The sequence below is a fragment of the Passer montanus genome, unplaced genomic scaffold (assembly GCF_014805655.1).
Source record: "Passer montanus isolate IOZ18808 unplaced genomic scaffold, ASM1480565v1 scaffold3, whole genome shotgun sequence".
NCBI lineage: Eukaryota > Metazoa > Chordata > Aves > Passeriformes > Passeridae > Passer > Passer montanus.
This window is the reverse complement of record NW_024367707.1, coordinates 14,925,269-14,939,260: the sequence shown is the minus strand read 5'-3', so window position 1 is coordinate 14,939,260 and position 13,992 is coordinate 14,925,269. Positions and strand designations below refer to the sequence as shown.

At 40.6% G+C, this 13,992-nt stretch overlaps 1 protein-coding gene across 2 annotated transcripts in view; it reads right to left on the bottom strand.

Annotated features, from left to right (window-relative positions):
• COL4A2 (collagen type IV alpha 2 chain) overlaps positions 1-13,992 on the bottom strand; it is a 141,010-nt gene that overhangs the window by 35,816 nt on the left and 91,202 nt on the right. For both annotated transcript variants that reach the window (XM_039714218.1, XM_039714217.1), the window contains exons 7-20: positions 13,230-13,346; positions 12,430-12,501; positions 11,337-11,372; positions 11,182-11,244; positions 8,955-8,990; positions 8,273-8,314; positions 7,691-7,765; positions 6,538-6,582; positions 5,276-5,338; positions 4,460-4,504; positions 2,390-2,443; positions 2,051-2,117; positions 637-738; positions 76-231 (exon numbers count right to left, since the gene is read on the bottom strand). In XM_039714218.1, the coding sequence (XP_039570152.1) occupies positions 76-231; positions 637-738; positions 2,051-2,117; positions 2,390-2,443; positions 4,460-4,504; positions 5,276-5,338; positions 6,538-6,582; positions 7,691-7,765; positions 8,273-8,314; positions 8,955-8,990; positions 11,182-11,244; positions 11,337-11,372; positions 12,430-12,501; positions 13,230-13,346 (973 nt within the window). The remainder of the gene's footprint in view (positions 1-75; positions 232-636; positions 739-2,050; positions 2,118-2,389; positions 2,444-4,459; positions 4,505-5,275; positions 5,339-6,537; positions 6,583-7,690; positions 7,766-8,272; positions 8,315-8,954; positions 8,991-11,181; positions 11,245-11,336; positions 11,373-12,429; positions 12,502-13,229; positions 13,347-13,992) is intronic.

Genomic DNA, 13,992 nt, shown 5'->3' with positions numbered 1-13,992 from the left:
GCCCTGTCAGCAGCTGTCTTTAAAATGATCAAAGATGCTTCTGAGAGTTCTCATCATCTCTGGTTTTGCACTTACCAGGGGCTCCAACAGGACCAGGTGGACCACGAATTCCAGGTAAGCCGTCCTTCCCCGGAAGCCCAGGCGGTCCCGCAAAATAAGCAGGAGATCCTATTTCACCCTTTTCACCTTTTGGTCCCATTTCTCCAGGTAAGCCTGGCTTATCCCCATCCGCTGAAACAGAACCGGGGAAGAAGTTCAAAGCAATTTCTTAACCGTGCTGCCCAAAGAGCTGTGATGTAACAGAAGAGAAAGTTCATACAATTGCATGTAACAAGCAAGGAAAAATGGACATACTTAGCATGGAGCAAAAATGGTAACTGCACTTTTCACTTGAGCAAATCAATAGCAGTTACAGAAACGAGGCTCTGTCATCATCTCTACTTCAGCAGTTTTGCAAGAGTCCCACTGGTCCAAAGGAAAATGCTCTTCTCATTCTTTGTCCCCGCCAGTTATTATCTACTACTCTACTACTCATGTGTATCACATAATCACCATTAAGATTTTCTCTACTGTGACTCTGTATCAGTCAAACTCCCTATAAAGCTGTTAGAACTTTATGTAAAGCTGGGGTATTACCATCAGAAAATCCAGGAAGACCAGGCAATCCACGATCTCCCTCGTCTCCTCGGTCTCCTGGGAGTCCAGAAGCACCTGGGAAGCCTGGATCACCTCTTGCACCTGAAAGACACCCCCGATTCCACAAAACATGTTAGTGTGATGCTGCTCTTGGTAAAAAAGCAAATATTAGAATCTTCAAGTGCTTTGGAATAGTAGAGTTTTACAACAGTTTCTAAAACATAGCTTTAGACTGACAGGAATAGTGTGGAGCCAACAAGCCCAGAAAGCAGGACAGGATCTTTCACCTTTTACTAATATGCAGCTAGAGTTACATTGCTGCTGGGAAGCACAGAAGAGCAGCTTTCTGAGGAGAGCCCCTCTTTTTCCTACATGAGGTTTCTGCTGTCACAGATGTGTGATGTGTGAGCTTTCCTTTGCTTCCCACTACCAAAAGCATCTGGGCCCAGCCCAGGTACTGCCTGCAGAAAGTATCATGCTCTTGTCAAAGATCAGTGATAGCAGAGAACATGCGGTGTCTTCAGCCCTCTGCCTGCTTCTTTCTCTCTCTACACAGTCCCTCCTGCTTCTAAAAGGCTGGCAGGGTATTCGGGGTGATTTCACCAATATTTTGGGCCTCTTGTCCCCTTTCTCTGGGAGGAAGGGAACCATTCACTGCTAGTCTCTCTGGCTTTCAACAAGACTAGTAAACTCTGTGGCATGAGGACAAAGGCCAAGGCAGTGGCATGTGATCACTCTTGTTGTTTGCTGGCAACTTCCCTTGAATAGTTTTGGCCTTGGCAAACTGCTATCACCTTTTATGTGTTTCTAGTCTAGCCATGCAGAGCCACCACAGCTCTGCAGAACAGCTGACACTGGGTGCTACAAGCTTAGTGAAAAGATCACAACGGAAACTTGTCAATTTTGAAAAGGAAAAAAATACTCTTATATTCCTCAAGGCATTTTTAATGTGTGAGTTTCTCTTTCTTTCTTTCTTTCTTTCTTTCTTTCTTTCTTTCTTTCTTTCTTTCTGTCTGTCTGTCTGTCTGTCTTTCTATTAGATAATAAGAATGCTCTCTGCTGTGCTGCCACTACTGTGCTTTATCCAAAGTCTCAAACAGGCCACAGAAGACAGACTCGCATTCTTCCTTTCACTGGCCAACAAAGTCACACGCTTTTTTGCTTGCTTCTTCTCTGTGGATACAGGCATGCATGGAAGCCTTTTGTACAGCAGTCCAGCTCAGCAGGAGAGACAAAGAAACCACCTGCCTGCAAGAAGGTGATTAGGGCACTCTCTTGGAAGGCAATTACAGCTTCTTGAACACTTTAGCAAACACATTTTTTTAGGACTTGAATTCTTAGAATGTCATGCTTTTGATCTATGCAGAAGGTAGTAAAACAGCAAAGATAAACAATCTGAGCAAAGAAGATGTACCTTTCCTTGGGATGCGGGAAGGAAAATAGGAATCTGGTCCTGGAGGACCCATCTCACCAGGCTCCCCCTGTCAAGAGAAGCTGAAGTATCACACCCAAGCACACTGTTATAGAAAATTTCTTTTAAAATGAAAAGGTATCCCCATGAAACACAAACCCCCAAACTTCCAAAGGCACAGACACACCATTTAAGAAATCTCAACAATATCAAATTAACAAACCACATAACCGGTTCTACAATGACAACAGACACAATTGCTACTACATGATGACAGAAAAGGAAAGAAGGCAAAATGACAATCTGGCTTCTTGCTTCTAGGAAATGAAAGTAAAGCAGTACCTTGCTTCCTCTGGGACCATGGCCACCAGGTGGACCATCAAATCCTGGAATACCCTGTAATATACATAAAAATGATTGACTTTTCCATTATCACAGAGAGACTAAAATTATTTGGTCTGTAGCAATTTCTGTAACACAAATAAAGTTCCTTGTGGTTTGCTGTCCCACCTCTTGGACCAAGCCTAATTCTTGCCAAAGGCCAGGGGGACCTGCTGAGCAGGGGGACGTGCTCTGTCACCCCTGGCAGTGGTGCAGATGGAAGGAGCACCTGAACTGACACCATTCCACGGATGCTGCAGGGTACAGGAGGAGAAAATGCAGCTGACCATGCCAGCTGACCCTGAGATACATGGGCTAGGCAGCCAGACCACAGCAGCCTGCTGCAAGAAAACTAAATTAGTCAGAATCATTATAAGTAGACATATTTTCACTGGAATGGGAACAGTGAGCAGTGAAATAGCACTGAAGTACACAGGTCCTTTTTGCTCTTTTCCACGGGGCTGGAGACTGTTTGGCTGAAGAAGGGCTGAATGAGAAGAAGTCACAAGCAGATAGATTTCAGAGATGCTGACCCAGATGAGATCGCCTCTTCTGTGTGCTTTACTTTGACAGCTTTTGTTTTATACAGAAAATATTTATATGTACTCTGGAAAGAGATTGGTGTTAAAAATGTGTGCTTTTAGTAGAAAACAGTGGCCAGATCAACAACTGATGTTAATTAACACAGTAGTTTTGTATAATTCACACGTAGATTATTAGTCAGTTTTTTAAAATCTCAGTATCTCTCAGTTTTACAGTGGGTGCAACTCTAAACCAGAACTTCAGTGTTAATAACCAACTCTGTAAGTCACTCTTGAAGTAGTTTTGAAGCACTGAAAGTACCACAGCTCGCAACCAGATGCTGCAAACCTGATCACGTTTCAGAGGCTTTTCCATAATGGCAAGTGTACATCACACCATTGGAAAAAGAGCCTCTTGATTATCTGGTGTAAAATCTCTTTACACTAGGTGGAGCTGGCGGTCTAGAAGCAAAGCCAGCAGCTTCCTGCTTAACTGCAGCTTCATCTGTGTGCTAGCAGGACCTAATCATCCTTCTTTCTTTCTCAAGAATAAAATCACTCAAAAATCAACAAAAAGGAGGTTGTGAATAGCACATAGAGTAGGGTGTCCCCTCTCACACACACATTATACAATGATAGTCCATCCAAACCAATGTACCTTCTACTAAAATTATTTCCAAAATTCATCCCCAAAAAGGAGCAGCCACTGCTCACTTCTGACTGGAGCATGAACCCATGTTTAGGTCAACCACTGGGCTTTAATGGGTTTTGCATCAGCCTCTCCATGTATGTATTACTAATAGCAATTCCCTTCCACACCACCAGGACTGAATAGCTGTGCAAATGTTATTTTTCAGATTTTGTGTACTTTCATGTCCCATGTGTTTCATGTTATTATTGTTATGCCTTGGTGGCAGGACAAATCTTTAAACAACTAAAGATGGCAAAGCATGGAAAAATCGTGCATCCCACAGCTATTTACCTCATGGAAGTGATTTCTAATGCTGACTGAAGAAGCCTTTTTCTGAGACCAAACAGAAAGTCTCTGTCTGACAGAATGCTATTTTAAATATTTGGGTGTGTTTCCATGGGGACAGAGATTGAACTGGTATATTTATCAGTTTCCATCTTTTCTCCCTTTGTGATATCCAAGATAACCATACATTTCAAACACATCTGCAGAAAGCTATTCAAAAAGCTTCTGCTTGTAGCAAGAAAATGACAGAAATCACAATCACAGTAATTAGAACAATGAAAGTGATACTTCCCTGTAATGGTCTCAAAAGATGCTCATGGTTTAAGAAAAACTGGACTTTAATCATAGGGTAATTTTTTGCCTTACTGATGAGAAAAATAACTGACCCAAAATTAGAATGATGGATGAACCCAGAAGACATTTGTTAGACTACAGCTAGTGTAATTGCAGGCAGAATTTGTCCTCTACAGTTTACTTTCCAGACAGATTGTATTCATATGTGTTGGAAACAACAGTCTTGTACAAAATACTTACTATTTCTCCACTGAGTCCTGGAAAACCAGGGATGCCAGGCAGTCCCTATGAGGGTACAAAAAAATTAACAAAATAAAATGACATTCTAACATCCTCAAGGCAAAGAACCATTATTATTTCTTAGATAAAATAAATCTAACAGCTTGAAAAACTAACAGTCACACTTCAGATATGTTTTCAATTAGATTTTTATATGGTGCAAACAGTAAAGTCTGAAATCTAATCTGGTATTTTACTTTTTTCTCTCTTAATCAATACATTGTAAATTGACCATAAAGATTATAAAGATGACTGAGATTTTTTTAAAAAAATGTATTCTCAGTACCATTCTCACTCCATTTAAGCACTTCAGAAACACTGCTCCAAAACAAGCAGTCATAGATGCTGCAAGGAAGCATTAGATTGACTTTTGGTTGAGTCACAAGTAAGTGGAGGCAGACTCGTGTTTGTTAACCTTGGTCTGCAGACAGCTCAGATGGCAACAGTGAAGCACAGCCTGTGCTGAGGACCAGGACAGCAGCTCTGCTTAGTGAGCACAGCTTCAGGTGAGAGATGCACAAGGCTTCCCAGGGATGGCACAGGCACACCTTGCCATCCTTTGGCACACCTTGAGCCCTGTGGGGGCCTCCTCCCACCACCACTTCAAAAGGGCCTTTTTGCTTTCCTGCTTCAGGCAGTCCCGAGCTGCCAACCTATTGATCTGAAGAACTATAACTTCTGTGATTTTTTCCATCTTTGTTTTGCTCCAGAAGGCAAACTCTCAGCTCAAATGCACCCACTCAGCTGAGTGAATTCTACCTTTAATGAGTGACTCACCCTTTCTCCTGGGTAGCCCATTAACCCTTCTTCACCTTTTTCGAGAGGAAAGAGAAGAACACCCTAGGAAAGATTGCACGTCAGTTCAACATATTTCTTCATTATGTGCAAAAAAATTGCAACACTGCTTTATGGAAGCTAAACAGGAAGAAAGCATCATTGTAACAGAAGGATAATCTAATAATAGCTGCATGTGAAAGAACTGTTGTCCTTATAATTAAGTGTAACATGCTTGCTTCATTACAATAGCAGGAGCAGGCCATTAGAGAGAGGACAGTGTCTCCCTCCTATCATCTCCTTTATTTCTTCTGTGTCTGCAGCTCTGAAGAAGAGCCAAAGTAATTATTCAGCTATACAACCAATTAAGCAACTCATCTTATGCCCAAACTGTAGCTTCAGAGAGCTATTTGGCAAACACAGGCATGCTGCTATCCATCCTACTATACAAAACAAAAGAAGGGGAGAAGCACATATCCCCTTTTGCTACATCAGCATGTAATTAGTTTTCCTCATGAGTAAAAAAAATCCTGCACGTGTAGAATATGATCAGCAGCTGAAGAACTGGCTAGCAACCACACATGGAGGGCATCAGGGCTCACAATGTGACCTTCTCCCATAACCTTCTGGAGTTGCTGACCAGACCATCTGAGAAAATAAAGCTCTGCAAAATGCTCAGCGAGGCATCCCCGCTTAGTAAAGACTCTGCTTGAAACCCCTCTGGGAAGTCAAAAGGAACCATTCAATGGCAAAGCTATTTAGTCAGTCTAGAGATTGTCTGTGAGCTATAACTAAACCATGTTCAGTCAAGCTGGGTTGGCAGCTTTACACAATACAGCAACATATGGGATTACTTCCCACTTACTCAACAGATTTTAAAAACCATGAGACAAAAAGTTTGTATGTGTTGGACAGTAGGCTGAAAATGATTAAAAATACTCCATATGTTCTTACTGAATGAAATACAGTGAAAATTTAAAACATAGCTCAGAAGAATAAGTAAAGAGATTTATTAATAATTAGAATTAAAATTAAAAATATGTGAGGGAAAGTCTTATTTCAGTAAACCAGTAAGAGAACAACTGATTGTGCTGTGAAGTTATTACACATCAAGTTGTTCAGTTTTTCTGAAGCATTAGGACTGGTGTCTCTGCTTATAACACTTCTATATTGCTCCATATCCATACTGCATCACATCAGTGAAGAGCACACAAGTATTAACTCCAATATTATTAATTGACTTTGTTCTTCTCCACATGACTTACTGGAATTCCAGCTTCTCCTCTTGGTCCAGGGTCTCCCCTTTCACCCTAACAACAAGGAAAAAGTATTCAGATAGGTTTGGCATTCCCACTTACATTTCAATAACTTTTATACAACACAAAATGACTGATCAAGAGAAAAAACACTATTCCTGTGCTGTTCTTTATTCATACACTTCTTGTATGAAATCAATGCTTTCATGGTAAGTTTTTGAAGCTGCTTTTTAAAGAAATACTTGGTAATTTTTCTGAAAAGGTCTCTAGGAATGTGAATGCCTAGCTCTTTCCAGGCTTGTTCATGAGATGTCAGGGTGGTGAGTGCCAAAGGAATACCTATGAATAAATGCACACTCTCCCATTTTTACCTACTGATTATCTATGAATTATTTGATCAAGAGCTCCAGTTAGGGTAAGACAAATCAAAGCCTAAATTCCACTCTCTCTATTGATGACATCTCCACTGAATAGAATAGCTCTCCAGGTAAGTAGCTCAATGTAGGTGTCCGCTTAGTCATGAAAATCTCAGCATGTATGTTATTTAGGGCAGACTGTAGAGTGTTAAAGGTGTTTTTAGATCTTCCAGTATGATAGCAATTTACTCATCTTACTGCAGAAATTGTATGAGCCACATAAAGTTTCTAACTTCAAATATGGGACAAAAAACAACTGGTCTGGAGGTTGGTGTCTGATACAGAATATACACATACAGGGTATGACTGCCTCTGCTCCCAGCAAGAAGCAACAGATGAGAATAAACTGCGTCTTGCATGTGGGGATTTCTCCAATATGTTAGAATAAGCCTTAACTCTAAGTATATAAATATCTGCATCACATAGATAAGTTATCAAAACAAACACAGTAATGGTTTCTCAGCAGGCATTTCTGCTTGTAAAATGAGATGTGAGTGATGGCCAGTAGCTGCACGCCTGAACAAAAGGAACAAGTTTGCCAAAGACACCTCTAAACTTGAGAAATACTTTCTGAATCACTTTAGCCACCACAGTTTCAATAAATACATTATGATCCAAGTTTTTGAAAGTAACAAATTTCTGTTTTGATATATTAAAGTCTTTTAAGTTCTATATGTTAAAGCACGTTTTGGTAGCACAGAGCTCTTAGTTCCTTTTTGATCTCAGAAAAATACCCTCTTACTTACCTTGTGCTTGTCAGGAGGGACACCCGTCAGTTCTCTTGTAGGAAGCCCAGGTGGACCAGGAGGACCTGGGGGGCCCTGCAGGGAAAACATAAAGGAACATTTACCAACAGCTCTAATACCTGGTCAAGCTGATCAGGAGAGGCTCTAGCACACTGCAAAGGAGCAGCACAGGTTTGCCCCTGCTGGGAGTATGGTTCTAAACCATATACAACCATTCCAAATAAATTTGTGGCAAGATAAATTAATTTTGTTCTGGGTTAACATATAGTAATACTTGCTTTTGCCCTGTGTGTTTTCAGAAGAACAGCAAAGATTACAGCATTACAGAAAGTGACCTGTGTTTATAAATTTCAGAAGTGTTACCTCTGTGTCAGTGTAAATGAGAGGAAAGAGAGGTCTAGACATATAGGGGTTAGTTCAGCTATAATATCCCTTACAGACAGACCCATAATTAATTTCTCTCTTATAATTATATAATGCAATTGCAAATGAAGAGAGTATTTAAAGCATGTTAATTTATAAATAGCAGAAAACATCCACCTGCCCTTTAGTAGCGATATTAATTCATTAGTTTTCCTTTACCTGTTCACCTTTTTCTCCATAGAAGCCAAGGCCCCTGTTGCCCTGCAAGAACAATAGGTCAATGTTTACCAAGTGTACAACTCCAATCTAATATAAAATTCAAATTTAAACATGCTTAAAGGCCTTTTCAGGCTTACAAATCTATACGGCACCGCTAAGAACTGCAATCAAACAATAGCCTAGGTTTACCTTGAAGTATTTTTACAGATTTAGAAGTAATTTTACAGACATAAACTTTTAGAAAGACAACTGTTTAAAATATGCTACCAGTTCTTCTTTGAGTCATCCACTGAGTAATGTCATGAAAACATCAAGCATTTCTTCTGCGAGAGTTTTAATAGCCTTGAATGCTAAATAAAAACACTTAAATAGACTGTAACAATGAAGTCATATATATTTTTTCCATGGAGATAAAATTTAATATTGTGAAGACTGCAAGGATTCTCTGTTCATGGGAAGCCACTGTGACTATGGTAGCAAATTAAATCTGGCTCTAATCTTTTCAGGGTAGGTGACCCCAGTGTAAGATTAACTTCCCATGGTACGCAGCCAACACAGAAAGTCTTGTGCTACACAGTCTGTCGTGCAGCCCATGGTTCTTTCTTTTACTGTCTTCAAGTAGGTCTTGGATAAACCTCAGCAACACAAAATCAACTTGAACAACTCTGACACAAAGACTTACTTGTGGTCCTGGGGGCCCTGGGGGTCCTGGTGGTCCCTGAGGAAGCACAATAGGGGAGAGCAAGTTACTTGTTGCTTTCTAATCAATGCATGCAGGAGGGTAGCTACCCTCTGTCTGAAACCTAAGTATATACTTAGTAGGGAGTGTAATCCTCAGCATCCCAAGTGCCATTGTTACTATATTCGCTGTATTTACTGTTCTGAAAAATACCTTCCTAAGTCACATGGTAATCTTTCTGAGCAGACTGACAGTTACCCAGCCTAGATCTAATGAAAACCCATTTTTCCAAGTAATAAGAACTTGTGCTTTTGGATCCTGGCAAAGCAACACTTTAAGCTCATACCTAAAGTTAAGCACATCTTTAAGTGCTTCACTGGGCTGCAGTTTTGGTACTGTATTGGTCTGTAAGGGGTTGAACTACCATAGGCATCTCAGGTTACCTATTTGGGATTGTACAGAATGAAATCAAAGGAAGATGGTGGAAAATGAAACTAAAACATTAAATACATCTGACAGAGCCTTACAAGAGGTAGGAAAGCCATTAACTGAAGAACAAACTCCCTTGCTTCAGTCAGCTATGGTAGCAAACAGGCTCCAAAGGGCTTTACATATTAAAAATTGTCAAAGGAGGGAAAGGTGGGGTGAATAAGAAGCATGAGCTGCTCAGCTCATGGTGAATGAGTGACACAGAAACAAGAGAAGGTTGCAGATGGAACTGTCCACCTACTGAGCCCTGAAAGGGGATGTTAGGTGCATAAAGCAAAATCCAGTGTAACCTGCAAGGAAAAGATAGTAACATTCAGGTGAGACCTGAACTTTTTAGACATCTCTGCCTTGCTATGTACCTTTGTGTGGACAAACACTAGACTTGTTCTGAAAAAACACCTCCTTTTGAATCACTTCTGGTGACTTGAGTAATTTGTTAGTAATTTGACTTGAGTAATTTTTACTGCCTAACCTAATGGGCAGAAGCACTGCACAGGGAGCACTCCCTAGGCTGGAGAGCCTGCAGGGACCTGGGGGAGCCAGGCCTGCCTTCCTGCACTACCCAGCTCTTAGAGAAGAGCAGTGATGCAAACTCAGACCTGTGAGGTGCTCCTGGGTCTCTCTCACAGGTGAGTCATAGTTTTAGAGGCAGTAAAGGCTGGATGTATTTTGCTCAAAAGAGATGTTGCCAATATGGTAACCAGAGGGATGTGGTTGTGGGGCATCCCCAAGACAGGGGCTCTGAAAATGCATGGTTCACAGCACTCCTAACATCCCAGAAAGAGCACTGGGAATATGAGTCACTGCAGGCTGGGCTCCTCTGTGAAGCTCATGAACTTCTGTGGGTTTGTTCTAAAAAAAGAGTAAGTAAAGGACTGATTTTCCTTCAGGATGACCAGTGAGAAAGAAATGATCCAGTTTACTCCATGTGATAAAACACGCCAGTGCAGAAAATTAACTTTGCAAGGCTTAGCATACTGTGCATTTTTTTGTTTTGTTTGGTTAGGTTTAGTTTGGGTTTTTTGGGGCTGGTGGGGAGGGAGCTGTTGGAGACTGTGAGTGAGAAGCCTGAATTAATTTCTTCCCCTCAGATCAGGGATGTAAAGTGGGTCTAAAGTAAATTTTGACAAAACAACAAAAAAAGCAAATGCTACAAAGTTGTGTCACAGGAAAATAAAAGAAGCTTCAAGAAAATTAGATCTATTGAATTTGAATACCTGCTTCTCACCAATGAAGCTATTGACCATGGAAATAAGAAATGTAGAAAATGTATCTAGAGAGAACATAGTCTTCTGAAAGAACTATACTGCAACAGTTGTCAACATCAGTGCTGTAAATGACGATTTTGGAAAAAAACCCCACAGAAAAATAGTTTAAAATTGCATTCTAAATACCATTCAATCTCCTCTGGGAAGTATAGAGAGCTAATATACATATCCTTTGTGAGCAGAAAAGGTAACATATTTAAGTCATTCTGATAACTCAGTGTAGGGAGATGTTCTAAGGAGGTTAAAAAATACTATATGAATCAAAAGCTTCTGACAGCACAGGACAAAACCCTCTCTACCTCTTCATGCAATATTCATCTCTCAGTGTCTCACCATGCTTTTTAAAAGGTCTAATGTCCATTGACACCTTCTTGCTATTTCTAACCTAGGTTACAATCCAACATAATGGAACTTGCTGAGATAATCCTTCTGTTTGGTTAATTTTCTAGAGAAAAAAATTTTAATATACTTACTGGTCTTCCTCGCTGTCCTCTTGGACCAATGGGTCCTTGAATACCCAGTGTACCTGGAGGTCCCTTTGAATAAAAAATCCACCAATTATCAATAAATGTTGTTCTGATATTAGTTACTGTTGACACTTTATCACACCCACTGTAATGCTACTTACTGGAAAACCCATGAACCCTGCATCTCCAGGATCTCCCTAAAAAGAACCAAAACAAAAACAAAGAAGTAAAAAATCCAATAATTTCTATATACAAAGTTGAATAAAATATTTTTATCACTTATTAATTTTTTTCTCATTCAAACAACTAATTACAGCATGCAACGCTACTCAAACCCTTCCATACAGATGCATTCCATAGAGATGTTAAGATAACTGAATGCGGGCCACACAGATTTCATACTCTATAGGTAATTGCATGTAATAAAGTAGCAGGGTGCAAAGTTGGCTAATGAAGTTAGGGATCCAAATTACAAGGCTGAACTATACAACAGACCACACTGAATTTTTTTGTTGAAAAATCCTATCTAACCAGTGGCTTAATTAGGGATACAACCTTAGCTGAAATGTCCAAGCTCATTTTTGTGAGTTGCATGGGAATTACTGAATCATTTTGATTCTCTTCTGAGTCACTAAAAGCATTTGGAACATACCGTTTTCAGTGACCACATATTTTAACTTCAGTACATGCTGAAATGTTTTTGGAAATTAGACCAAAAATGTTCTAGCCCAAAGACCTTTCAACACACATAAATAATGTGTTATTCAGTCCAAACACCTTCAATCATTTTGAGTAGCATCTTAACAACCTAGCTAATTTTGGTTTAGTTAACAGAATAATTTGTGGAACCGAGTACTTTCTGAAATGAATACAGGTGTCAGTATCCATCCTTGGCCACAATATAGCTGAGCATTTCTTAAACATTACTTAATCACTCCTGATTATTAACAGTGCAGATCTGAAGATTTTCTAAAAGGAAAATAAGTTTCCATCAAAAATACAGGCAACTTACAAACATGTCAAGAGAAATACCTATTTTGGCACTTACTGCTGGCACAAAATACACACAAACAATGTCAGCAGATCCCTTTTGTGCTGAAACCAGAGAAAGCAGAAGCTGCCTTTCAAAGCCTACACTAAATCAAAGTGGGCCTCTTGGGATGTGCCCATCAGAGCATAAGAAAAATTTACTCTCCATTGTGTGTCTGAAAAACTGTAGTGGGCAAGAATAACTGCTGGGAGTCCCAGACGTACCCTGTGTTGCCTGATGATCTCCGGCGCTACGATGTACGGCTCCCCCTTCTGGCCCTTGGGCCCTTGGACTCCCTGGAGGTGACCAAAAAAACCAAAACGTGAGCTCTCACACCATCCATGTTAACATGTAAACAGCTAAGAGTGAAATGAAAAATATTTCTTGGTGTTTTTTTAAGTGTACATTAACATACTGCAGTTTAGACGTAGAGACTATGCCCAGCTTTGGAAGTTTGTGGTTTAGAAAAAAAAAACATGTAAACCCTCACAGTATGTAAAAGAATGAATTTCTAAATTTTGGGGAGAAACCCCCCATTTTCAGGGAGTGGTATTATGGGGTAGCACCTCCTAGCTAGCAACTGATGCTGTACTTCCCAGGACTGACATGTGCCCATGTAAATCCAGGAGACCCATTGCTCACATCAGCATGATTCTGTGTATCTCACCATGAAAAGCCAATACTATGGCCATGGGGTAGGGAAGAAAAGAATACTTTCATCAGCAATTTTGAGTTTAATATTATTTTATTGCTGTTGATTAAAGTGTACAGGTTTTCCTACAGCAATCTCTCTGCAAGACCTGTGTGATGGGTATAGCTCTGAGCAGACCCTGTGGCCCTGGCTCAATGCATTGACTGAACACAGTGCAGTGTGTCCATGTTGAGTGTGCACCAATGCTCTGCTGGGCCTAAAAGCCCCACATTCCCTTCATCAAGAGATCCAATTAACCCAACCCACGTGTGAAGAAAATTCACTCCAGCAATGTTCTTATCTTCAGATACTCACTTACTGCCAGCTACTTACAATGCTACCAGGGAAACCAGAGAATCCAGGAGTTCCCGGGTCACCAGGGTCACCTGCTGTCCCATTACAGCCATCATGGCCTGGTTTCCCCCTTGGTCCTGGCTGGCCTGGATGACCCTGTTGAGGAAAAAAAAAAGTGTTTATCTATCCATCTGTTTCTAGTTTTCCTTTTCCTGTAGTCATGAAGTATTTAGACATTCTCACATTAAGCCCAAGGCTTGGATCCATGGGAAACTAGGATTTTCAAAGACAGAAACAGACAGTGCCTTTTTTTTAATATAGCTGCAGCTTGAACCAGATGCCCCAGACAGCATGAAAAAACGAGTAGTGAAGGACCTCTCAGAAAGGGTAAGAAAGCTATGTTCAATGCAGGCTCTGTTATGCAGAGAGCTAAGCCAGATGAGGTGCTGTGCAGGGGTCCACCAAGAACTGGGATTGTTAAGCATTTCAGTGCTTCACACTGGAGGAGTGGGAAGAAATGTTCCTCACTGAGTTTGAACAGCTTCCAAGCCAGGAAAAAAGTCAAAGATGCTGTTGGAGCTAGATTGAGTGTCATGATGAGGCTGTGAATATGGAAGAAAACAGCAGGGCTCATAGGTAGCAAGCTGGGGGCACTCCAAGACCTTGACACAGAGCCTCTGAAAAGTTACTCCTGTCTCAAACTGTATTTTCATTGCTGTTCCTACATTCACCTTATCTGCTGTTGCTTCTGGTTTGCACTGAGAAGCAAATCTTCCCTTGAGCAGCTCTTTGTTCCAGCAGG